The sequence below is a fragment of the Copadichromis virginalis genome, linkage group LG18 (genome assembly GCF_057382275.1).
Source record: "Copadichromis virginalis isolate Kocher_CV1m ecotype Utaka linkage group LG18, C_Virginalis_male_GT1.1, whole genome shotgun sequence".
Lineage (NCBI taxonomy): Eukaryota > Metazoa > Chordata > Actinopteri > Cichliformes > Cichlidae > Copadichromis > Copadichromis virginalis.
Genome location: NC_140635.1, coordinates 2,083,631 through 2,109,709, shown reverse-complemented (window position 1 = coordinate 2,109,709; position 26,079 = coordinate 2,083,631). Strand labels below are relative to the sequence as shown.

At 45.1% G+C, this 26,079-nt stretch overlaps 2 protein-coding genes across 3 annotated transcripts; both read left to right on the top strand.

Annotated features, from left to right (window-relative positions):
• On the top strand, positions 1 to 21,698 carry LOC146686886 (uncharacterized). 2 transcript variants are annotated; one of them, XM_085440187.1, is made up of 4 exons: positions 1 to 146; positions 2,210 to 2,316; positions 8,404 to 8,513; positions 17,002 to 21,698. In XM_085440187.1, exons 3-4 carry the CDS (start codon positions 8,417 to 8,419, stop codon positions 20,595 to 20,597), a joined length of 3,693 nt encoding a protein of 1,230 aa, XP_085296313.1. In that variant the 5' UTR covers positions 1 to 146; positions 2,210 to 2,316; positions 8,404 to 8,416; the 3' UTR covers positions 20,598 to 21,698. The 2 variants fall into 2 exon arrangements, with proteins under 2 accessions (XP_085296313.1, XP_085296314.1); XM_085440188.1 differs by lacking the exon at positions 2,210 to 2,316.
• Positions 21,699 to 21,902: 204 nt separating this feature from the next.
• LOC146686885 (uncharacterized) lies at positions 21,903 to 23,538 on the top strand. The gene has a single exon (XM_085439452.1). The coding sequence runs from the start codon at positions 21,903 to 21,905 to the stop codon at positions 23,166 to 23,168; it is 1,266 nt and encodes a 421-aa protein (XP_085295578.1). The 3' UTR covers positions 23,169 to 23,538.
• The last annotated feature ends 2,541 nt before the right edge of the window (positions 23,539 to 26,079 follow it).

Below are 26,079 nucleotides of genomic sequence, written 5' to 3'. Positions count from 1 at the left end.
CCTGTTTACAGAGGAAGCAGGTCACACATTCCTGAGAAATCAGTCCCTCCTCTCTGTATGTCCTATAAAAGCCAAAGGTGGGCAAAGTTTGTTCCTTACAGAGACGTCAGAGGCAGAACAACCTGAGAGACCAACTCCTGTGTGCAGTGAGTACTGTGGTTACATATTTTATTTGCTTCCTGACTGTAGTTATCTTTTGAATAAACGCTTAATCAGTATTCATATCAAGTCAGTATTTTTTTTCTTATAACAGAAAACAGTTGAAACCTTTAATTTTCTTACTAAAAATCATTTACCTTCATCAGCTTTTTCAAATAATCTCACTTTGTCAAATCACAACAACAGTCACATGACTGTTGTTGTGATTTGACGCTATATAAATAAAATTGAATTGAACCTTCTGTGAATGGTACTCATGGCCACTGAAAACACAACAGAGTCAGCTGTTACTAACTAACTACTACTAACCCAAGTTGCCTACCGATGCATCCATCAGAGCATGAATGTGTGTGTGAATGTTAGTTAAGAAGCACTAGCTAACAGCTGAGGAAAAAGTGCTTGTGCAAATGGGAGTGATTGGATGACTGTACGAGTTCTGTAAAGCGCTTTGAGTGCACATGATAGAGTAGAAAAGTGCTATAAAAGAACCAGTCCATTTTCCATTTATCAAAATCTCATCTTTAAGGTCTCACATTCACAGGCAGAGTTAGACCTAGATCTGCCTTCTAAGTTCTCTGCTGTTTTTCTGCAGTTTGAGCCTGGGAATTTTTCAGTCTTAAAGGAAGCAATCGACCATTTAAGACCTTATAATACTGGTGGATGTCTCTGTCCCACTGCAGCCTTTGCTTAACCGGTCTTTAACATCATGTAGACAGTTATCACAGACCTTTCTCACCCTAAACGAAAATAAGACTGAAGTTATTGTTTGTGGAAGTGATGCCCCTTTGGATAAGTTAACTGATACGCTCGGTCCTCTTGCTTGTCATCACTTCCACACTGTAAGAAATGTCAGAGTGTTTTTAGATAGATCTTCAAATTAGAGAAACAAGTGTCCACAGTTGTCGAAATCAGTTTGTATCAGTTATGTGAAATTGCCAAAGCGAAGCCTCATCTTCCTCCTAAAGACCTAGTAAAACATTTATGACTTCATCACCTCTAGACTGGACTACTGCAATTCTCTCTACTTTGGTCTTTAACACTCATCTCTCCATCACTTGCAGTTCGCCCAAAATGCTGCTGCATGTCTTCCAACAGGTGTTAGAAAGTCTGAACTCATCACTCCAGTTTTAGCAAATTTACACTGGCTCCCTGTAAAATATTGTATTGATTTTAAGATGCTTTTACTTACTTTCGAAGTTTTAAATGATATGGCGAGCAGTTACTTAAGCAAATTCCTCAACATATATAACCGCAATAGAGCACTGAGATCTTAGTACAGCCCAATAAAGGAGATGGGGCCTTCACAGCTGCAGCGCCTAGACTCTGGAACATCTGCCACTCAATATTTGTACTTAAGAGTCTATACAGCGTTTCAAATCACGTTTAAAACTCACTTTTTATGCTGGCTGTTAATTCAAGTTTGAGTTCCATCAGGTTTGTTTTATGTTTGTTTTGTTTTTATGTTAAATATGTTGTCATTGAAGAAACTGTTTTTACCAGAGACCAGACTGCATCAAATTTATTGTTCTGAATATTTCCAGTTTTGTTTTTGGAGGAACTAATAAATCTGCAGGTTTCACCAGAGAAGCTTCTGTAACTGGTCATTAACAGCTCTGTGGGAGTCAAGGTGGTGGAACGATATCGCAGACGTTCAATTTCAGAATTGTTACAAACCAACAGGATACACATGCAGCCCATGCAATAATGTTACTTTAAAATGTTTCCACCTCAAAGGGCCGAGGGAAGCTCAATAGGTGAAATTTTATATGAATCATTTTCTGAAGCAGTTGAAACATAGTAAGAACTGAAATATATTTAAGAACTAATTCAACAATACTTTATAAGTAAATACTTCACACATATAATTTAATTGGTGTTCCTTAAATACAGTCTTAGTAACATGAATAACCTCAACTTGCTCTCACAGATTTATTTGTGTCCATCGTTGTTAGTGCACGTCCATGTTTTCTAACATGTGGAAGGTCCTGAGTGTGAAACCAGCTGCTCTGTTTGTAAATTTCTTTTCTCTGGTTTTCCCTCCTGGTTAAAGCTGCAGCATAAAGCTCAGACTATTTCTGAGAAATCAGAGTTCTTCCTGACCTTCCCAAAGGAACAATAGCTGGTGGAGTGTGTTCCTGTCAGGGACTTCATTCTGCTGTGAGTATGTGGTTTGACTTGTTTTGTTTGTTTTAGATCTTCCTGATTCCTCATTGCTAAGATTTCTTTTTATATTTTTGTTGTGAGTCACAAGGCATTTTCAGGTTATTTCCTGTTCAGACATTTTTTTAATATAATTTGCATATTACGTTCGTACCACAAAACTATATCAGCCAAATGAACTCTGAGCTGTTGTTTTATAAAAGAAATGTCCATCAGCTGTAGAGACGCTGTAGCTTAAACTGCCTGTTGTCATTCTTACAGTTTCAAATACTGTCTCTCTCAATCTCGGTGTGGCTGTAACTCAGGAGGTCACCGACTAATCCGCAGGTCTGCATGCCAAATATTCTTGGGCAACATCAAGTTGCTCTCCAATGCATCCACTGGAGTATGAATGTTAGATAGAAAATACTTGCATAGAAAAAAAGTGCTTGTGCGAGCAGGTGAATGAGACAAGTTGTGCAAAGCACTTTCAGTGCTCAGAATACAAAGTGCTGTATAAGAACCAGTCAGTTGGCAACCTTGTGGTTTAGAAGAATCAGAATCAGAAAGGGTTTTATTGCCAAATGTTGAGCAGGTTTACAACATTAGGAAATTGCTGCGGTGCTTCAGTGCAAACATACTGTCATAAATTACGTTTAAATAGACATGAAAATAAAAATAAGAATAAGAATTAAAAGTGCTAAGTAGATAGATATATACATGATATATACATGAGTGCAGGTGGTGATCAGTGCCAAACATGGAATGATGCAGTGAACACAGCGTAGGGTCATGTGTTAGTGGTGGGAACAGTCATATGGTTATTGTTCATGTGTCCAACAGCAGAGGGAAAGAAACTGTTCTTATGGCGAGAGGTTCTGGTGCGAATGGACCGGAGCCTCCTGCCTGAGGGGAGCAGGTCAAACAGACTGTGTCCAGGGTGAGAAGGGTCAGCTGAGATCCGAGCTGCACGCCGCAATGTCCTGGAGGTGTATAGGTCCTGCAGAGATGGGAGTCTGCAGCCAATCACCTTCTCAGCAGAGCGCACAACACGCTGCAGTCTCTGTTTGTCCCTGATAGTGGCTCCAGCGTACCACACGGTGATGGAGGAGGTGAGGATGGACTCGATGATTGCGGTGTAGAATTGCATCATCGTCCGTGTTGGCAGGTTGAATTTCTTCAGCTGCCTCAGGAAGTACATCCTCTGCTGGGCTTTCTTGATGACGGAGGTGATGGTGGGCTCCCACTTCAGGTCCTGGGTGATGGTGGTACCCAGGAAGCGGAATGAGTCCACAGAGGTGATGGGGGTGTCAGTCAGGATGATGGGGGGGAGTGGAGCTGTGTGCTTCCTGAAGTCCACAATAATCTCCACTGTCTTCTGGGCATTCAGCACCAGGTTGTTGTGGCTGCACCAGGACACCAGACGTTCAACCTCCCTCCTGTAGGCAGACTCGTCCCCGTCAGAGATGAGCCCAATAACGGTGGTGTCATCTGCAAACTTGATTAGCTTGACAGACTGGTGGGTGGAGGTGCAGCAGTTGGTGTACAGGGAGAAGAGCAGAGGAGAAAGAACACAGCCCTGAGGGGAGCTGATGGTCCGGGAGTCCGAGACATTCTTTCCCATCCTCACATGCTGCTTCCTGTCCGTCAGGAAGTCAGTGATCCACCGGCAGATGAATCACTGACTTAGACCACTGAAGCTTCAGCTTTCTGTCTTCTCACCAATGAGAGGAGCAGTGTGAGCGAGAGTGACTCACACTCTCCTTTGATTACATTTACTGGACTATTGTTATATTATTGTGTATGATATGTTCGCATCAGTGTTGAAAAGATATGCACATTATATATTTGTTTTTATTATATAGGTTTTTATTTGTTTAAATACTAATGACAATGAAGTGACCAGTGCTGTCAGCGTTGATCTCGTCAAAATGACGTTAACCCCATAACCACATTAACGCGGCAAATCTCCGGTAGCTCGTAAACGCGTGAGCACCATGCAGCCCTACGCATGGGGCGATCCACGTCAACTTGCTTACGGAGATTTGCCGCGTTAATGCGGTTATGGGGTTAACGTCATTTTGACGAGATCAACGCTGACAGCAATAGTTTATACACCAGAGGGTCTGATTGTTGGGTTTTCTCTGTATTATTCTGGTCTTTAGTGTACAATGTAAAGCACTTTGAAGTAACTGTTGTTGTGATTTCGTGCTATATAAAATAAACTCGATTTCATTAAAAAATATTTAGATTAACAGTTTTCTGGAAATGACCTACTGCCAACGTACGATACTCGTGAAGAAAAACTATACAAAATGTGTTTAGAAGCATTTCAAATGAAGCTTTGCAGTAGCTGTGGATCAATAAAGAGTTTTAATGCCTGAACCTGCAGCTGTTTGCTTTCCAGTGGATCCACAGCTGTGCAGGATCACCATCTACTGATGTAATAAGGTTTTATCTTAATATTGTCGTGGTTTTAGGCAAGGATTCAAGCGACACCTTGTAGAGCACTCAAACTCCGACCTTTATTGTCTACTTCCTGTTTCAGAACCCCCTTTCACAATAAAACAGGTTATACTCAAACAGATTACACCACATCCTCCTTTCGCTGAAAACATCAAACTTACAAGAACATTTACAGCATATATGAAAACTGTACTCTCTTTTTTTTTTTCTTAGAACCTTTCATAGAAACTTTTCTTTCTCTTCAACCTTTTTTCCTTTACTTTTAAACCCATGTTTTTCTTTTTTGTTTTGTTTATTTTCACAAGTCCAGTCTTTGTGGTTTTTTGACAACCCTGCCAGCCCTAGTTCTGACAGGACCTGGGTCTTCTGTCTTAGGAGTCAGAGTTGTAGTCGCCGATAGGTTTGAAGCAGGCAGGGCGTTCTCTGTTGGACTGAGAGGCGTAATTGGGGTTTGTAACTTTGGTGTGGCATCTGGCAATGGCTGGAGGTGATGCCTATTTCTCCTGATGGCTCCTGAAGGGGTCTCGACAATGTATGAGCGGGGTGTGGAGTGAGAGGAGATGACAGTCCCTTCACGCCTAGTGTCTGTAATCCACACTGGTTGTCCCGGTGAGAGTGGAGGAAGTTCTGTCACACGATGTCTCCTGTTGTACGCAACACTGTCCTTCATCACTCTCTCTCTCACTTTTGTCAACACTGTAGCCTTGTTGGGCAGGCTGGGATTGAGCAAAGAAGGAAGCTGGGGAACTGACGTGCGCAGTCTTTGTCCCATTAGTAGTTGCGCAGGGCTATATCCATTAGCCAATGGGGTTGCTCTGTAAGCTAGAAGTGCAAGATATAGATCTTTTGTTTTCTTTAGCAGACTTTTCACAGTTTGGACATGACACTCAGCCTCACCATTGCTTTGTGCAAATCTTGGACTGCTTGTTACATGTCTGAACCCATAAGCTGCTCCAAAGTCTTTGAACTGTTGGCTTGAAAACTGAGGTCCATTGTCACTGTAGAGAAACTCTGGAATCCCATGTCTGGAAAAGATTGATTTTAGATGCACTATAACATCCTCCGATCTTGTGGGAGTAAGTTTGGCTATTTCCACAAATTTAGAGTAGTAGTCCACCAGAAGCACATAGTTGCTGTTGTTAAACGTAAAAAGGTCTGCTCCAACTTTTTGCCATGGTCTCTCAGGGAGTTGGCTTGGCATTAAGGGTTGCAGGAAGCATCTGCAGACAGTTTTAACTCTTTGTTTGGGTCATAGAGTGCAAGAATGGGAGTTGACGTCAGATCGCCTTTCAGCTGATTGAACGCTTTTTGCTGTGCGCAGCTCCAAACCCACTGATTTTTCTTCGAGAGCAGGTCTCTTAGGGGCTTGTCTTTTTCGGCCAGTCCTGGGATGAATTTGCCTAATTGGTTAAGCATCCCGAGAAAGCTGCGCACTTCACTGGCGTTTGACGGCTCTTTCATTGCTGTGATCGCTCTAATTTTGTCTGGGTCTGGCTGTACTCCCTCCGCAGACAAAACGTGTCCGAGGAACTTCACTTCCTGTTTGCTAAGGTCACATTTCTCCAGGTTTAGCGTGACACCGGCCTCTTGGAGTTTATTGAGCACTATGTGCAGCCTGGCGTTGTGCTCCTGCTGATCCTGTCCCCAAATGAGGATGTCATCCATGTGACAAACCACACCTGGCAGCCCATTAAGGATCACTGACATTCTACGCTGAAAATGTTCTGGGGCTGACGCTATTCCAAAGGGAAGTCTGTTAAAGTGGAAGCGCCCAAAGGGTGTAATGAATGTTGTGTAGTGTGCTGACTCTGGTGACAATGGAACCTGCCAGAAGCCTCTGTTTGCATCTAACTTACTGAAGACTTTTGCTCCCGCCAGGGATCCAAGTGTCTGTTCAACCGAAGGCAGGATGTACTTTTCTCTGCACACTGCTTCATTGAGGTGGGTGAGGTCAACACAAATACGCACAGAGTCGTTTTTTGTTGGCACTGGGACCATACCTGCACACCATTCTGTTGGTTCTTCAACTCTGCTGATTACTCCCATGAACTCCATTCTTTCCAGTTCCCGTTTCACCTTTCCTAACAAAGGGATGGGGACCCGTCTTGGTGCGGCCAGGGAAGAAGGCACAGCATTGGGTTTCAACTTAATCGTATAAGGTTGTTGCATTAAACCTAATCCCTGACACAGCTTTGGGTAGTTCTCATTCAACACATTCATGTCAATACTGTCAGCTCTACACACAAGGTTCAGCTTGACACTTGTTGGCCTGCTTAACAGTGCTATGTGCAAATCTTTGATAATGTAGACATTTTCCTGTATTTCCTGTTCACCTTTGCAAATTGTTTCTCTGCTCATACCCAACACATCAAGTGGAGTACCACCTGGACCAAACAATGGTCTATCTGGTTTACATAACTCTGTCTCATTTTGGTTTATGCAGTAATACATCTGGGCTGGGATAACAGAGACGTCAGCTCCTGTGTCCATCTTAAATCTAACTTTGTGGTTTCTGATAGTAAGGTCTGCATACCAAGGATCTGAACCTGCGTCTACAGAACCAAGAAACACGGGTGTACCATCACTTTTCTCTGTTTCTGTCACATGCACAGATTTAACAGATTTACACACTTTACTGAAGTGTCCTCTTTTACCACATGAGTGACATGTTGCATCTTTTGCTGGGCATTGTCCTTTACCATGCGCAGGGGTTTTCCCACACCTGTAGCATGATCTCCCATTTGGTGTTTTGTCCTTTGTTGTGCATTTACGTTCTCTTCGGGGTTTGAATGTTGAATGCCTTTGTTCCCTGTGCTTCGCTGTCACAGCATCTATTTCCATCTTATTTTCCCCTCTGATGTCTGTCTGTTGTTTTTTGATGACTTCAGACTGCCGGGCCTGATTAACCGCTTTCTCCAATGTCAAATCTCTGTCGATTTGAAGTCTCTCCGCTAAGCTGATGTCCCTCAGACCCACGACGAGGCGATCTCTTATTAACTCATCGTGCAGTGCACCATAACTGCAGTTTTCAGCTAAAGCATAAAGTGCGGTGACAAACGAGTCAACAGTCTCATTAGCTTGCTGTGTTCTTTGATTAAAGCGAGCTCTCTCATAGATAATGTTTTTCCTGGGAACAAAGTACGTATCCAAAGTGTCTCTTACAAAGGCAGCAGTACAAAGCAGTATGTCCGATAAAGGTTGCCCTCGGAGGATATCATCTGCTTCATCCCCCATGCAGTAGATGAGTGTGTTCACCTGGTTAGCCTCTGAGCTAAGGTGCAGGTTGCTTGCAAGTCGAAATCTTTCAAACCTCCTTATCCACTTTTCCCATTGCTGTGGCTTTGAGAAATCAAACAGCTCGGGAGGCTGGATGGTGAATGTGGCATTCGGGGGTAAGTTGGCGTTAGCATTATAGCTGCCGTTAGCTTGCTGGTGGGGCGGTGACGTGCGAGGCTGTGTAGCTGTTGCGCTAGCTCCCGTGCAGCATTTTACAACCTACTACACTGTCACTGTCTCACCCAGGAGGTGCCAGGTGGAACTATTCCAGATGTTGTCAGTTATAGTAATGGGTATAAAAACAAACAGCTGGACAGCAGAAGAACCAGAAAAACATCCTCAAAATTTTTCTGTGTTTTCCAGGTTAGACTGAAGAATGGACGGTACATCAGGTGAGATGGAGGTGGCAGCGCTCGGTCGGCCTTTCAGCGTCGGGATGTTGTACGACTGTCGCAGTGACTCGCTCGTCACTGGTAAGAATTCACATGTAAAAATTCTTTATGCATCACAAACTTTCGTTTTTTAAAGCCAGTCGACTGTAGAATAATATATATATAAGTCTGGCCTAAGTCTTCTGTTGATGACGGCAGCAGTCCAGGACTTGAGTTAATTTTCTTTAAGTTCCACAGAAGAATTGGTTACATCAGAGCTTGCCAGGCTTAATCCAAATGCAGTGCAGCCATACGTGAACTTACAGTTGTAGAAGATACGGTATATGTGACTAGGAGCATGGTTTTCTGGAAACAGAAACAGGCAATTCTGTAATCAGTAGAGTCAAAAGTAACTAAGAAACAATCACAACACATCATCTACTCAACACAGAGGTATTTAACAATGTCCACAAGGGGTCACTGTAGACCATAAAGACCATCAGCTGAAGCAGCAGATGTGAGCCCAAACAGGTTCCCATCACTCCAGCCTTTCTGCCAGTAAAAGTAGCCACGCCCCTAACTCCAGTATCAGATACGTGTTATAAAATAATTCACCCGTGGCTACTTTTACTACGGACAATACCTACAACCACGATTACCGACACTAACAAGCTGATCTACAATACAATACTAATAACCAATAAAACAAAGTAATAACAAACCAACAAACACGAAAACACCAGACATTATGATACAGACTTATAGTTTGTTTTTCCTCGGTGCGCCTGCTCGCTGCTGAAGTCAAAGTAAACTTTATTGTCATCTCCGCTACATACAGTCCAGTAGATAGAGAGACGAGACGACGAGGCTCCAGTTACAGCAGTGCAAGTAAACAAACAATATATATAAGAAGAGTAAGAAAATAAATATACACTTTAGGACTCGGGGTAAAGGGATCAATAACAATTTAAAATGTATAATTTATAGTTTGATGATTTAAAGTCTCACACACAACCCGTGGAAAGGGGAGGGGGCCCTGCTGCTTCCAAATAGAGCACATTTCATTCATACTGTTGTAAATCCAAGCTCATTATGGATTAATGATTTGAATCCTGGGTTCAAAGCCATCAGGTGCTCAGTTTAGAAAAAAGAGAAAAGAAGAGGAGGAGAAACGAGCAAAAGATGCAGGTAAGCAGATGTGTGATTGGATAATGGCAGCTCATCCTGAAACAATCAGAATCAGAATACTTTATTAATCCCTAAGCAAATTATGTGAGTTACAGTTGCTCCAAGAAGATATGGTAAAAATAGCAACAGTAACAGACTAAGCTCCAAACAATACATTATGTTACAGATTTTAATATTAATTAGTCATTGTCAGTTGTTGATTTGTCCTGTTCTCATTGTGTGACGAGTTATGATGGCTGTCTGGTAGCTGTTTGCATACTGTAACATTCACAAGAACCAGACGGTTGGGTCTCAGTTTGTCCGTTTATTAGGCACATAAGCAAGCGGGTTGCTAACTCAGGGGAGAGCGCCCTCGTGCTACACCTCTCTTCAGCCTGGCACACACACATAACACCGAACAACCAGGTCCCCCCTCCCCTTCCTCTACACCACCCTCCCTACTTCCTGCAGCACAACCAAACATGAATCTTAAAGGAACAACAACAGTGTGCAGAGATAACCAACATGTCACTGTACAATAACACTTAACCATCATTACACTGCCCCCCCAGCAATAAGTTCCTCATCCCCGAGGGAACGACACAGTCTCTGAGGCGGGGTGGTAGCCTACGTTCCCTCCTTGACCTCCTGAGCCCCTGAGGTGGACGCGGAGCTTCGGGGCTTTGGGGTGAAGAGTCCGAGGGAGGGGAACGCAGCCCCGGTCGGGGGCCCCTCTGAGCAGGGTCATGGACGCTCTGTACACGTCCCTCTGGAAAGGAGGGGAGGGACTGCCCTCTGTAGGGGGCCATCCGGTCTCTGTGCAGCGCTACTATCCTCCCCCTAGGAGGCAACTGCACCCTGTAAACAACTTCCCCCACTCGCTCTAGGACGCTGCAAGGCCCCACCCAGCTGCTATCCAGTTTAGGACACCGTCCCTTCCTCCTCTTTGGGCTGTAGACCCACACCAGCTCCCCAGCACAGAAGTGCCTCCCCTTAGTGGTGATGTCGTAATTCCTCTTTTGGCGCAGGCCTGCCTTCGCCAGCTGCTCTCGGGCGTAGGAATGTGCAGAATCCAGCCGGTCCTGCAGCTTCATTGCGTAGTCCCGGCCCGGTGGTGCCTCTGGCGCGTCCGGGGGCTTCCCAAAAGCCAACTCTGCAGGAGTTCTCAGCTCTCTCCCTAACATGAGCAGGGCAGGCGTACATTGGGTGGAGTCCTGCACTGCCGACCTGTAGGCCATGAGGGTAAGGGGAAGATGGTAATCCCAGTCCCGTTGGTGTTCTGAGGTAAGGATGGCTAGCTGCTGGGCCAGCGTCCTGTTAAACCTTTCCACCAGCCCATCGCTTTGGGGGTGAAGTGGGGTGGTGCGGGTCTTCTTAATCCCAAGGCGTTCGCACATGGCAGCAAAAACCTTGGACTCAAAGTTACGCCCCTGGTCACTGTGGAGGATCTCTGCTGTTCCAAAGCGGCTGAACATCCCCTCCACTAATACATCAGCGACAGTCTCAGCCTCCTGATCTGGGACGGCGTATGCTTCCGGCCACTTGGTAAAATAGTCCATGGCCACAAGAACATAGCGGTTTCCTCTGTCTGTGCGAGGAAATGGGCCCATGACGTCCACAGCTACTCGCTCCATTGGGGCTCCTGCTGGTTGCTGCTGAAGCTGAGCCCGGGACTGGTCCTGTGGCCCTTTGTGTGAGGAACATGCATCACAGCTGCGGCAAAAGTCCTCCACATCCCTCCGCTGTTGACCCCAGTAATAGCTCTGGCGGAGGCGGCGGAGAGTCTTGGAGACCCCAAAGTGGCCGGAGCCAGTGCTCCCATGGCAGGCTTCCAGCACAGCTGACCTCAGCGACCTTGGCACCACAACCTGCCACCTCTCCTCCCCCGTGGCAGGATCCTTCCAGGTACACTCCAACACCCCCTCCTTCAACCTGAGAGCTGCAAACTTGGCCCATAGCCCCCTGGTACAGATGGAAAACCCAGTGACCTCATCCCAAAGGGGTTGCTCCCCCTTCTCCAGCCACTGCAGGACCGGCAGCAGGTCCGTGTCTTGTTCCTGCCATGCCCTCCACTCCGCTGCATCCACCACCAGAAGAGCCCTGCAGGCGAGCTGTGCTGCTCCGTCTATTGTCGTGAGTTCCCGCTTTATTTCCTCTCGCTTCTCACAGTAACGGCAGCCAGCTGCAGCACATGGGCGGCAAGAGAGGGCGTCTACGTTAGAATGGTGCGTCCCTGCTCTGTGCTCCACGGTGAAATTGAAGGCTTGGAGCTCCTCCAGCCAGCGAGCCACCTGTCCCTCTGGCTCCCTGAAAGACATCAGCCACTGAAGGGCAGCATGATCAGTTCTGATAACAAATGCTGTGCCGCACAGGTAGTACTTAAAGTGTCTCACCCCTGCCACCACAGCCAACAGCTCTCGTTGTGTGACACAGTAGCGCCGCTCACTCCTGTTCAGGACCCGGCTGAAGTACGCCACCACCTTCTCCCCTTTCGGCCCAACCTGCGACAACACCGCTCCCAGCCCCACATTACTTGCGTCAGTGTCCAGGACAAAAGGCAGGGTGGGGTCAGGGGGGGCAAGGACTGGGGACTCTGTCAGCGATCTGCGGAGGGTGTCGAACGCCTGCTGACAGTCCTGTGTCCAGATGAAGTCACGGTCCTTCTGCAGCAGGTGGAAGAGTGGTGCGGTTATGGAGGAAAAGCCCTTCACAAACCTCCTGTAATAAGACGCCAGTCCTAGGAAGCTTTTGAGCTGTTTCTGGTCTGCTGGTGTGGGCCACCCGGTAATGGTGTGAATTTTTTCCTCCAAAGTGCTGATGCCCTCACGACCCAGCTTGTGGCCCAGAAACTCCACCTCCCTCCTCATGAAGTGGCACTTGTCGGGATGCAGCTTCAGGCCTGCAGCCGCCACCCTCTCCAACACTTGTCTCAGGGCATCCAGGGCAGCATCAAAGGAGCCCCCGTGCACTAGAAGATCATCCAGGTAAACCAGACACCATTGCCGTGGGACGCCAGCCAGCACACTGTCCATAAGCCTCTCGAAGGTCGCAGGAGCGTTGCAAAGACCAAAGCTCAGGACTTTGAACTGCCATAGTCCCCTGTTAGTGCAGAAGGCTGTCTTCGGTCTGGATTCCGGGGACAGTGGCACCTGCCAGTAGCCACTCCGCAGGTCCAGGGTGGAGAACCAGGAGGACCCGGCTACTAAGTTGAGAGACTCATCAATCCTGGGAAGGGGGTAAGAGTCCTTCTTCGTCACTTTGTTGAGTGGTCTGTAGTCCACACAGAAACGCATCCTAGGACTTTTTTTCTTAGGCACCATCACCACCGCGGAGGCCCACGGGCTATCAGATGGCTCTATGATGCCCGCCTTCATCATTTCACACAACTCTCTGTCCGCAGCCTCCTGATGAGCTAGGGGCAGGCGGCGGGGGCGCACTTTAATAGGCTGGGCATCCCCGGTCTCAATGACGTGCTCTACCAAGTGTGTCAAGCCAACACCACTTTCTTTCAGGGCAAAAATGTCACTAAACTCTTTTAGTACCTGCCATAGACTCTCTTCCTGCTGTGGAGTCAGCCCCTCACAGTTCTTTGACCAGATACTCCTCACTGCTGAGAGCCTCTCCTCCTCCTCCGCCCGCTGTTCTGCTGGCGGGTCTGTAGGGGTCTCTGCGGTGGAGGTGGACGCCGCGGCAGATGCTGTGCAGACCGGGGGAGGAATAAGCGGCACCTTCTTCCCATCAGGGAGTACGAGGAATCCTTTGCCTAAGTCCAGTACACCACCAATGGCTCGTAAAAAATCCAGCCCAAGGATGCAGGCGTCCTGCACGTCAGCCACCCAGGCAGCATAAGACACACCGAGGTCCCCCACCTTGAACTGGAACACTCCCCTCCCTCTCATTGGGGCCAGATCACCGGTCACAGTCTTAAGTTGCACATTAGTCGGTTGCACAGCAGCTCCGGTTGGGACAACATCGGGTCGGACCAGCGTTGCATTGGACCCCGTGTCCAGCAGGGCCGTACAGGACACCCCCGCAATCGTCACTGGAACATGGCAAAAGCCGTCAACCTGGGTCCAGCCCACAGCGATGGCCGCACCGGGTGGAGGTGGTGTGGGGATGTCGTTCTCCCAGGCCCGTGTACTTCCACCTACACGGGCCCGTGGGCGTTTCCCTGAACCGCTGCAAGCTTGGGGCACTGCCTGATGAGGTGTCCGACTTGTCCACATCCCCAACTGCACAGGCCCGCTGGCATCTCCATCTGTTCCACAGGTGCTGACACAGCCCTCACCACGTGTGCATCATCAGCGCCCCCAGAGGATCCTGCAAGCATCTCCCTCTCCAACGCTAGCTCCAGGGCTGCACTGAGTGTGGCCGGCTGAGCAAGCTGAGTTTGCATACGGAGCTCTTTAGGGCTCAGGGCCTGCAGGAACTGGTCCCGAGCTAACTCCGCCTGCACTGATGGTGGCATGCTGTCATACGCCCTCTGGCAAAGGCACTCGACTTCATGGGCCAAAATGCGGAGGGGCTCACCTGGCAATCTGCGTCTGTTGTGGAACTCCGACCTCAGCAGCACTGGTTGGTTATACTGCCCGAAGCGCCTCTGAAGTGCTCCGACCAGAGCATTATAATCTCCCCTCTGCTCCTTGGTCAGCAGCAGCAGGCATGCAGCTGCATCCTCACACGGCACAAAGCTAATTGGAGAGCTTTATGTTCCTCAGACCAGCCAGCTGCAACAGCTAACAGCTCGAACTGTGCGATAAACACTTCCCATGGCGTCTTGCCGCTGAACTTAGGCGTTTTTATATTCGCTGCAGCTTGCTGGGCGCCGCCATGTTTGTTTACATCACGTGACGGCGCGCCAAGCGAGGTCGACTCCTTCCCGCTGGAATCGCGGCCGCTGTGCGAACAGTTCCCGAGCCTAGTCAAACCTGGAGAAAATCCAGCCTCGGCAGACAGCCGCAGCGCCGTTTCCCTCACTCCATGGGCGGGCGCGCGCGGACGAACCTCCCTCTCCTCCCTCTCCTCCGTCTCCTTCTTAATCCTGCCCGGCAACATCCTCGTCTCGTAACGGCAAGCGTCGCCAGCAACAGGGTGTCGGGCGTTCTGGGGTTCTTTTTTCTTTCTTCACTTCTGACACCAATGTAACATTCACAAGAACCAGACGGTTGGGTCTCAGTTTGTCCGTTTATTCGGCACATAAGCAAGCGGGTTGCTAACTCAGGGGAGAGCGCCCTCGTGCTACACCTCTCTTCAGCCTGGCACACACACATAACACCGAACAACCAGGTCCCCCCTCCCCTTCCTCTACACCACCCTCCCTACTTCCTGCAGCACAACCAAACATGAATCTTAAAGGAACAACAACAGTGTGCAGAGATAACCAACATGTCACTGTACAATAACACTTAACCATCGTTACAATACAATGCATACTCTCTCTCTCTTCATATGTGTGTGTGTGTTTCTCTGGTGAAATTCAGTATGGTTCCGACAAAAGTTCTATGTTAACCCTCTGGGGTCCAGGGTATAATTGGCTGTTTTTGACTACTTTTGATTTTACCTCTATATTTCACCTTTAAAATATGTTTTTCTTGCCTTGTTTGGTATCATTGTTTTCAGCACAACCTCAAATATCTGAAATTTGAGTTATTTTTTCATTTTAGTATACTATATTAGCACAGTTGATCTAAACTCAGACAGGAAATTCTAAATCCGAGTAAAAAAAAGTTATATTTTTTACTGTAAAACCCACAAACATGTTTAACGAATCATTTTCATAGCTTGAAATGCAAATAGAAATTGTACATTTCTAAAAAATTATGCACAAGTTTTGCAAACAACAAAGTTATATGGTACTATTTACCTAAAAATGCAGCCAAGACCTCAGGCGTTTTTTATATAACCATTTAAATCTATTTACTGAACAATCAGGTGTGCTGCATCAAAGAAGAAGGCACACAAATTATTTGTGCCAGTCCAAAAAATGTAGTTTGTGTTCAGTATAAGACAGAGGAGAACAGCACAGGCCTAAACCCTGCAGGTCTGACAGCAGGAGGTGCATCAGTCCAGTTTTCCATGTGGGAACAGCGTTTACACTGGAATCTGCCTTTGACGGCTTTTTTAGAGCAAATATGAAATTCAGCAGTCTAACTGACACACAATACAAAACAATAACTACACAACACACTAACTACAGCCTCCAAACACGCTAAACATCACTAATGTCTCACATAGTGATACCCGCTTTCCGTTGTGGGTGTCACTCCTAAAAACTTCCCCTTCTCCCTAAACAACCAACTGGCGCGCCAGAGGGAGTCTTCGCCCAGGGCGCCAAACAGGCTAGAACCGTCACTGTCTGTTGGGACTAACTCCCTTTTGGAGCCTTGTGGCACCCAGAGGAACTGTAGTGTTTAACATTTCCAAGTTTCAGCTCCACAGGTTGCCTCGTGGTTTTAACTGCACCCAGTTGTGTTAAAGTGATCCGGACTGTTCCTTTGTCCTGCTAATTTTTTATTTTTATAATTCTCAAAGAAGGTTCAAACTGAGCCTTCAAACAGAATTAAAACCTGCTGCTTGCTCAAAGTTGTTGGATTCTAGCAGATTAGTGTTTGAAGTCCTGTGGAAACAGCCAAGGTTTTATTATTCCTGCTTCTGACTTCTATTTATGCCTTTTTGTAAAAGAAAAAACAAAACAAAAACAAGCTCTAACTAGCTCCTGTAATCAATGTGCAACTGACAGGGCCTAAAGATAACATAAAGATAAGAACATCTTCCCTGATCCTCATGAGTAAAGTCAGTCACTATTAAAACAAGTTGGCAGCCATGATGCAACACCTGGAAATCCGCTCCAACTCTTAGAGCGCTTTTCCATTTGGAGCTACTCAGGTTGGCTTGAGTCAACTCAGTCTTTACGATTTCATCATTAGCTGGTAATACCTGGTACCAGATACTTTTTTTGTACCAACTGCATGTCACTGATTGGCTGATCAGTGACATGTAGTCTTTTGACAGTGGCGTCACTAAATTAGTTATTAGAACGTTTCCCTCAAGGAAATCCAAACTGCCATTTTTGACATTATTACTGTCATTATCTTAAATACTGAAAACTCAGATGCAGAGCCTGAACTCTTCATCTGGAAGAACTCAGTTAATCTGGTTCATCCAGACAAACAAAATATTTGTGCTTCATTTACTATTTTTATTTCATTTTGGTGAATATCACAAAAAGAGATGAAAAAACACAACAAGGAAAGTCGTGAAAAAATCAACAGCAAAAGTTTGACAAGTTTGCTCATAGAAACACACCACTCTGTTTGTTTATTTTAAAATTCACATTTTTTAAAATCATTTTTTAACATTTATTTTAGAATGTGATTTAATTGATGGAGTCCTGGTAGTACTTTTGTTGCTTCTTCTTTTGCAGGAATGACTCTGTGGGATCGTGATGACCTGATGAAAGATGTTGGAGAAAGACCGCAGGCCTCTAATGATTTTGAAATTGTTGCATCTGAATCAATTTCAGACAAATCTTCAGCTCTGAATGTTGAAGCTTCACTGAAGGCAAGTTTCCTGGGTGGACTGGTTCAGGTTGATGGATCTGCCAAATATCTGAATGATAGTAAATCTTCCAGAAATCAGGCCAGAGTAACACTGAAGTACAAGGCAACCACAAAGTTCCAGGAGCTGTCCATGAAACATCTTGGAAGAGGAAACGTGAAGCATCCATATGTTTTTGATCAAGGCTTAGCAACACATGTAGTCACAGCTATTCTTTATGGAGCACAAGCTTTCTTTGTGTTTGACCGTGAAGTTTCTGAACAGGAAAATCATCAAGATGTTCAGGGCAACTTGAAGGTGATCATCAAGAAGATTCCCTTACTTTCTGTAGAGGGTGAAGGTTCCCTGAAGATGGAAGACAAGGACAAAGAAAGTGTTCATAAATTCTCCTGCAGGTTTTATGGAGACTTCTGTCTTCCAAAACCACCAACAACCTTTCAAGGTGCAGTAGAAGTCTACCAAAGCCTGCCAGGATTACTGGGAGACAAAGCTGTACCAGTGAAGGTCTGGCTGCTGCCACTGACAGCTTTAGATTCTTCTGCTGCTCAACTCGTCCGTCAGATCAGTATAGGATTAGTTCAAGAAGCACAGACAGTCCTGGAGGACTTCAGTGAGCTGGAAATGAGGTCCAATGATGTACTGGGAACCAGCACTGCACAGCAGTTCCCACAGATTGGTAAAAAAATTAAAAGTTTCAAAGAAATGTGCTCTGAGTTCAAGCTGGAATTCCAACAAACTTTGGCCAAGAAGCTTCCATCAATCCGAGGAGGAGGAGAAGAGGAAGCTGAGCTTGCAGAGATCCTGAAGAAGAGACATTCTTCACCTTTCAGCAGCAAAAGCCTGAACGAGTGGATGGACTGTAAAGAGAGAGAAATCTACACTTTAATGTCTTTTACCAGGATGATGAAAAACACCAAAATCATCTCGTCTCAAAATGATCTGTACAAGGAAAGTCTGAGTGCAGAGCATGTTGTGTGTTTTGTTTTCACCTCTCTGGGAAAGGATGAACCGTACCTCTCAGCTTTATCAAGATACTTAAGAGGAAAAACCAAGCCAGACCTTCAAGATCCTCACACTCATGATGTAGAGAAGGAACAATGGTACGCCTCAAAAGAAGTAACAGATGAAATGAGGAGAAAAGCAAAACTCTTCAGTGATTTTGCAGAGGCCAACAAGGAGAACAAGAACATGAAGTTCCTGACAGTGGGGTTAACTAATGAGACACAGGAAGGTTCCAGCATCTACCTTTATGAAGGTGGATTTACTGTCAGTGAGAACTTTGAGCCTCCTTCAAAGCCTGAAACTGTGACAGCAGCTGACATAAACCACAACAGTGTGACACTGAAGATTTCTCCACCCAGATTTGGAGCAGAGAACATCACCTCCTACTCTGTTGAGTACTGTGTCAGTGGAGAGGATGGATGGCAGCAGAAGACAGAAGCAAAGGCTGAAGAAGTCACAGTGAGAGATCTGAAGCCAAACACAGAGTATGTGTTCAGATGCAGAGCAGTGACCTCAGCAGGTGTCGGACCAGCTAATGTAATCAGTGATGCCATTAAAACTTTACCCTGCAGCCCTCCTGGAAAACCTCAAGCTCAGCCATATTCAAGTGAGATATCAGTGAGCTGGGAGAAGCCTGTTGAGCTTGGAGAGGATGTGCAGATATTGAGTTACATGGTGGAGTATTCAAAAACAGATGAAAATGAGGAAGCTCTGCAGTGGAACCAAACAAAGTCAGCAGGTGAAAATGTGATCCTTTCAGGTCTTCAGTCAGAGACAGAATATGCAGTCAGGGTCAGATGTGATTGTGGTTCAACTGGAAGAAGCAAAGAAAGCATCACTGTTAAAGTCTGCACAACATTTAACCGCCTCGCAGAACTTCTCAGGATTAAAAGTGAAAAGCTCAAATCTGATTCCCCCTCAGTTTACAAACTGCCTCTGACAGAAGAACACATGAACATAGATGGATGCAGGAAGTTTAACTTTGGAGAAGAAAGCACGAGGCAGAATCGTACAATAATGCTTTTTGGAGCGACTGGATCAGGAAAGTCCACTCTGATCGATGGGATGATCAACTACATTGTTGGTGTCGAGTGGGAGGACAGTTTCAGGTTTAAATTCATTAATGAGGATCAGCCAACATCACGAGCTCACAGTCAGACCTCTGAAGTCACTGTTTACAAAATCAACCACCAGGATGGATTTAAAATCCCGTTCTCTCTGACCATTGTGGACACTCCAGGCTTTGGAGATACAAGAGGCATAGAAAGAGACAGAGAGATCACAGAGCAGCTACGTAATCTCTTCACTTCCTCACATGGTGTCAGTGAAATCGATGCTGTGTGTTTTGTAGCTCAGGCTGCTTTAGCACGACTCACACCAACACAAAAATATGCGTTTGATTCAGTGCTCTCAATCTTTGGCAAAGATGTGGCAGAAAACATCAGGATCCTGGTGACATTTGCAGACGATCAGAGACCTCCAGTTCTAGAGGCGATCAATGCTGCAGGAGTCCCATGTCCTAAAACAAAAGACGGACTGCCGGCTCACTTCAAATTCAATAATTCAGCCTTGTTTGCAGAAAATAAATCATTTGAAAGAGTCAGCAGGAGTGATGTTGGTAAAGGAGGACGTTTTGATCAGATGTTTTGGGAGATGGGGGCAGAGAGCATAAAGAGCTTTTTTGCTGCTCTGAATCTCATACAAACTAAAAGCTTGACACTGACAAAGGAAGTCCTCAGAGAAAGAAAGCAGCTCCAGATTTCAGTTGAGAATCTGCAGGAGCAGGTGAAACTTGGGTTAGCCAAGCTTGAGGAGATAAAAGAGACGAGGGAAAAACTTAAAGAACATGAAGCAGAGATCAGCAGAAATGAGAACTTTGAATTTGAAGTTCCTGTCAAAAAGCCTGTTCAGGAGGACCTTTCTGGCTCTGGAAACTACAGCACCAACTGTCAGCAGTGTCATTATACCTGTCACTACCCTTGTCCCATACCATATGGTGCAGATAGAAGTAGCTGTGTAGCAATTGGATCAAATGGATATTGTACTCAATGTCCAGGAAAATGTATTTGGAATGTACACTTTAGTCAGACGTACAGATGGCGCTATGAACGTTTTAAAAAAAAAGTAACAAGAAAAGATCTGCAAGAAAAATATCTCAAAGCCACAGGAGAGAAGATGACTGTCCAGAAAGTGATTGATAAACTGAATGCTGAGTATAAAAGTTTGCAGGCTGACGTAGTGAAACTGGTGGAGGAATCTTCCAAGTGTCTGAACAGACTCAAAGAGATAGCACTGAAGCCAAACCCTCTGTCCACTCCAGAGTACATCGACATGCTTATTGAAGGAGAGAAATCTGAGGGCAAAGAAGGCTGGAAGCAACGAGTTGAGTCTCTGATGTTCATGAAAGAAAAAGCAGAGCTCATGGCTAAAATAGAGAAAGGCGAGAAACTCCTTCACTGAACATTCATGTGATCACAAAGAAGAACAAAGAAAAGGTCGAGACCAGTTTGAACTGAGACGATAAAGATCTGAACTCAGTCGATGAAGACAAACAACACGTAAAAAACCTCATATTCACTGTTTGCTGCCTGATAAGATCTCATTTTAAAACTGATTTATCTTTAACATAGAAGTGTGATTATATTTTATTGGACTTTACAATGTTCAACTTTTTACTTTTTACTTTCAGCTTCTTTATATTCTTTAACTTTGATCTAATATTAAGTTTATTTTCTCAGTGACTCCTGATGTTGATGTTTATGGAGTTTTTATTGTGTTGATTTTTATGCTTTTATTTAAAAAGTGTAATTTTACTTTTTGTTTACTTTCCTGTAATTTTTCTGGATTTTTCTGTAATTTAGTTGCTTCATAAAACACAGTAAATGTTTATCAGCTATCAGGGCGCTGCTAGGATCAGAGCTTTGAGGGTGCTGAGCACCCAGAGAGCTGACCAGCCAGGCAACAAACTTTACTCGGAGGAGTTTGAGACTTCGTCCCCGTCTCTGTCAGTCCCTGCATCCTTAAGTGTCTCCAGTTGTCCTGAGTTCCCTCTGTCTGTCTCCTTGGTGCATTTAAACCCCTGTTCCTCCCTGTCCTCGTCGTCTGTTGTCTTCGTCTCCGTTATCAGTCATCATAATTTTACCATCTCTGTGCAAGTCTGCAAATTTCTTTATTAAATCATAAGATTCTTAAATTCATCAAGTCTCTCTGTGCCTCGGTCCTCGTCACAAAACATGACATCACTGTTTTGTACATTTTAACACAATTTAATCCCACATTTTGAAAAGTCTGTAACAAAACCATCAAATCTGATAAAGGTTATTTAAATGCTGCAAAAGAAGAATGGATTGGAATAAAAAAATATACAAATCCTAACCTTAATTACTGGGAGAATAATGAGTGATGCTCACAGTGAGTCAAAAGTAAACTGAGTGCATTTTTGGACAGTGTGACGGAGTCACCCCGTCCCGAGCCGCCGACAGCTGATCTGGGCGCATACACGCACCACCACCATTAGTTTTTACAATTACCGGGGCTGCGCGGCTTTTCGGCGACCGGGCAGATAAACAAAAAGGGGTAGTGATGGGACGTTCTGTATCGAGGCTTCGGAGCGTGTGTCGAGTAATGGAGGGGGCGTTTCCGCGAAGCGCGTATCGAGGCTTGCTTCATTTATGGGAGGAGCTGAAAATGATGACGTCCGAAGCCTCGCTGCCCGGCTGTACCACGTGACTGGTTCATGAAGTGGTTCGAACTTTGCCACGAGCTATGACAGTCACTGTTTACAAAATCAACCACCAGGATAGATTCAAAATCCCGTTCTCTCTGACCATTATTGACACTTCAGGCTTTGGAGATACAAGAGGCATAGAAAGAGACAGAGAGATCACAGAGCAGCTACGTAATCTCTTCTCTGCTCAGCGTGGTGTCACTGACATCGATGCTGTGTGTTTTGTAGCTCAGGCTGCTCAAGTGAGATCCACAACACAGAAATATGTGTTTGATTCAGTGCTCTCAATCTTTGGCAAAGATGTGGCAGAAAACATCAGGGTCCTGGTGACATCTGTAGACGGTCAGCGACCTCCAGTTCTAGACGCAGTAAAAGCTTCAGGTGTCCCATTACCTACAGCTGATGATGGGCTGCCTGTTCACTTCAAATTTAATAATTCAGCCTTGTTTGCACACAACAGATCATCTCAGAATGACGACACTGTTGACGAAGATGAAGAAGAGGAAAACTTTGGTCAGATGTTTTGGGAAATGAGCACAAACAACATGAAGAGTTTTTTTGATTCTGTAGAAGTCACACAAGCAAAAAGCTTGAAACAGACCAACGAGGTCCTCAATCAAAGAAGGCAGCATGAAATAGTAGGACAAGCTTGGTGGAAATTAAGCAGACTGCGGTCAGTCGGGCTTCGGGAGCTAAAAGAGACGACTAAAAAACTAAGAGAGTTTGAGGCGCAGATCAACAAAAATGAGAACGCCGAGTTTGAAGTTACAGTCATGAACCCTAAGCAGGAGGATGCTGGTAATTTCAGTACCAACTGTAAGAAGTGTGAGTTTACATGCCATTATCCCTGTCCTGTGAAAAAGGATGCAGCTGAAAATTGCTGTGCTGCAATGGATTCAAATGGATGCTGCACTGTGTGCCCAAGCAAATGTTCGTGGGAAGAGCATGTCAACGAGAAGAAAAAATGGGAGTATAAAGAGGATACACGGAAACAATCAGTCAGAGAGCTGAAAGAAAGCATCGGTGTCACCGATGATAAGATGACTGCTGAGGCTCTGGTTAAAAAACTGGAAAGTGTATTTTCTGATAAACTGCCTGATGTGACGGAATTGGCGAAAATGTCATGTAAGTGTGAGGACACGCTTAAACAGATAGCACTGAAGCCAGATCCTCTGTCCACCTCAGAATACATCGACATGCTGATCGAGGAAGAGAAATCAGAGGCCAACCCAGGCTGGGAGAAACGAGTGCGGCACCTGCAGGGGATGGGAGCTAAAATACCACAAACATGTGCAATACTGTGATTGGTCAGAAAAACAGAAACAAAAAATCAAATGTGTGCAAGTCTTATTGTTCACATGATTAAGAACAACAAGAATAACGCCAAGTAATTCTCATGCACTCGTAAATATTTACTGCATGGACATAAATGACTAAATGAAGCAGTAGTACTGGTATTAGCAGAGCTGTTGATCATATTAATTTACATAAAAGATCACAAATCCTTAAGTTGTTTTCTTTTTACCTAATTATTGTTCAGAAGATAAGACAAACTGACTGATTGGAGACTTATTTAACTAAATCATGCTGCACCTCTGTGCCTCACATTAATCAGTACATATGATTGTAATTTGTTGAACAAAATCAACTTGAGCGTGGATCAGGATTTTACGATTGTATGAAATCTGATCATTTAATGTTCAAGTTAAATTATTTTCATTTTAAGACTTTCACTCCAATTGTTCTTTCTTAACTGTCAATGATCATTTATAAACTTGACTGCAATGAGAATTAATAACCAATAAATAAATTGCATTATCCTAAAGTGTTATCGTCTGTTTTTGCCTCTAACTGTGAACGTCATTGTTGTGGTAGAAACAGAGGTGGGAGGGTTGTTGTTCGATGTGAAGAAACTGTCTCATTGAAGACCTTTTACACTCTTTTTTTAAATATTTTTGGCCTTTTTCAGCTTTATTTGATAGACACAGTGACGAGACGATAGGAAAGCGGGGGCAGAGAGAGAGGGGGGCAGACATGCGGCAAAGGGCCACAGGTTGGACTTGAACCCGGGCCGGCCGCTCTCAGCCGTATGGCATGTGGTCGCCTGAGTTAAACCGGCGCCCTTTTCACACTCTCACAGACATACATGCCAGCCCTCACGATTTTTCCGGGAGAATCCCGAATTTCAATGCCCCTCCCGAAAATCTCCCGGAGCCTCCATTCTCCCAAAAATGAAAAACCATATCGCAGAATTCATGGCGTCTCAATTCCAGTTTCCAAAAATGGCGGCAGCTATTTAGTTTTAATATTACTCTTATTACTCTTTCTGGTCACAAAATAAACTTTTAACATATTTTCAGGCGAGAATGTAGCTGTGTAAACTTTAAATATCTGAGCCAGCGAGAACAGCAAACTCCCGGCACATCGTTTTCAAACCCCCGCAGTCTTTCGCTACTCGGGTTAAACATGATATATAAGTCACTTTGATAACTTAAAATGTTCTTGTTTGGCTTTTCCAGTGTTTTACTTGTTCGTGAGTAAATCGGTTTGGCTGAGATTAAAGTTATTAGATTAGCTTAGATTAAATAAAGCTTTATAAATCATCGGGTGGGTTCCTCCGGGATTTTCACACAGCTGAATAAACGTCAAACACAAAACTGATTAAACAGAAGTGTGAGACGGTCGAGAATCTACGCCAGCGTCCGGTTATATTTTAGATAGCGAGGAGCAGACAGCCGAGTTTCACTCCACCGAGACAGCTCGTGACGTAATTCTGAAGGCGAGATCATCACAGTCGCTCACTTCCAGCCTGGCTTTCGGAGGACCCGGCCCACTTAAAATTATTTCTTTAAAGTAAGTTAAAGTAAATAAACACTGTAAAATTGTGTCTGTAAGGTCGGGGGGGGGGTCCCATTCCACTGCAGGGCAACCTGCATGTGGCGAATAAAGCTTTGATTGATTATAATTCCACTATTCATTCACTCTCACATTCTCACACACTGGTGGAGGCAGCTACAGTTGTAGCCCTGGGGTAGACTGACAGATCGTGCCATCGGCCCCTCTGGCCAACACCAGTAGGCGGTAGGTTGCCCAAGGACACAACACAATGACCAGGACAGAGCCCGGGGATCGAACCGGCGACCTTCCGGTTACAGATGCGCTTAGAGACTGTATCACTGTTCCTCCGCCGCGATCCACTCTGACTATTTTCTGAAGGATTTGCTAGATTGTTTGGAGGATGTTAAGGCATGTATGGCATTAAACTTTCTTAACCTAAATGAACAGAAAACAGAGGTGATTGTGTTTGGTCCCTGTGACCACTGCGACTTTGGCCCCTTAGAAATTTATTTAAAAAAAAAAAAAACCTTTCGCGAGGAACCTACGAGTGATTTTTGACTCTAATCTAACGTTTGATAAACAGATTAATGCTGTAATCAAGACCAGGTTCTTTCATCTTTAGCTACTTGTTAAAGTGAAGCCATTTCTCTGTTTTAGAGACTTTGAGAGAGCTATCCACGTCTTCATTTCATCTTTGCCTCGACTACTGTAATAGTCTTTACTCTGGTGTTAGTGTCATCAGTTAGCCACCTGCAGCTGGTCCAAAACGCTGCAGCACGGTTACTAACTGGCACATGCAAGCGAGAGAACACATCTCCCATACTGGCATCATTACACTGGCTGCCAATTAGCTTTAGAATTAATTTTAAGATTTTATTATTTGTTTTTAAGGCGTTGCACGGGTTAGCACCCTCATACCTTTCGGATCTTTTAAATTGTACACTCCTACAAGATCACTGAGGTCTGTGGATCAAATGCTCCAGGCTGTCCTGAGGTCCAGATTAAAGCACAGAGGAGATCGGGCCTTTGCTATAACTGCTCCTAAACTGTGGAACAAACTGCCCCTTCACATCAGGACCTCCCCAACACTGGACACTTTTAAAACCTGTCTGAAAACACACTTTTACTCCATGACTTTTAAATCAGAATGAGTTTGTATTCTGCATCTTAAGGTCAAAGGTCACTCTTTCGAGGATGCCAATGTTCACATTTTGGACAGAGAGGACAGATGGTTTGAAAGAGGAGTGAAAGAAGCCATCTATGTCCACTGTGAGCGACCATCTTTGAACAGAGGCGGGGTTTACGACACCAACTCTCTGCCATCTATAATCCAGTTTTGAGATCCTTCCCAGACGCCTTAACGCCCACTCACATCCT

What these genes read in the sequence shown, in the direction of transcription:
- LOC146686885 (XM_085439452.1), top strand. Translation starts at nt 21,903, where the DNA reads ATGACAGTCACTGTTTACAAAATCAACCACCAGGATAGATTCAAAATC.
- LOC146686886 (XM_085440188.1), top strand. Translation starts at nt 8,417, where the DNA reads ATGGACGGTACATCAGGTGAGATGGAGGTGGCAGCGCTCGGTCGGCCT. An exon ending in CAGTGACTCGCTCGTCACTG is followed by an intron (nt 8,514 to 17,001) that starts GTAAGAATTCAC and finishes CTTCTTTTGCAG; the next exon opens with GAATGACTCTGTGGGATCGT.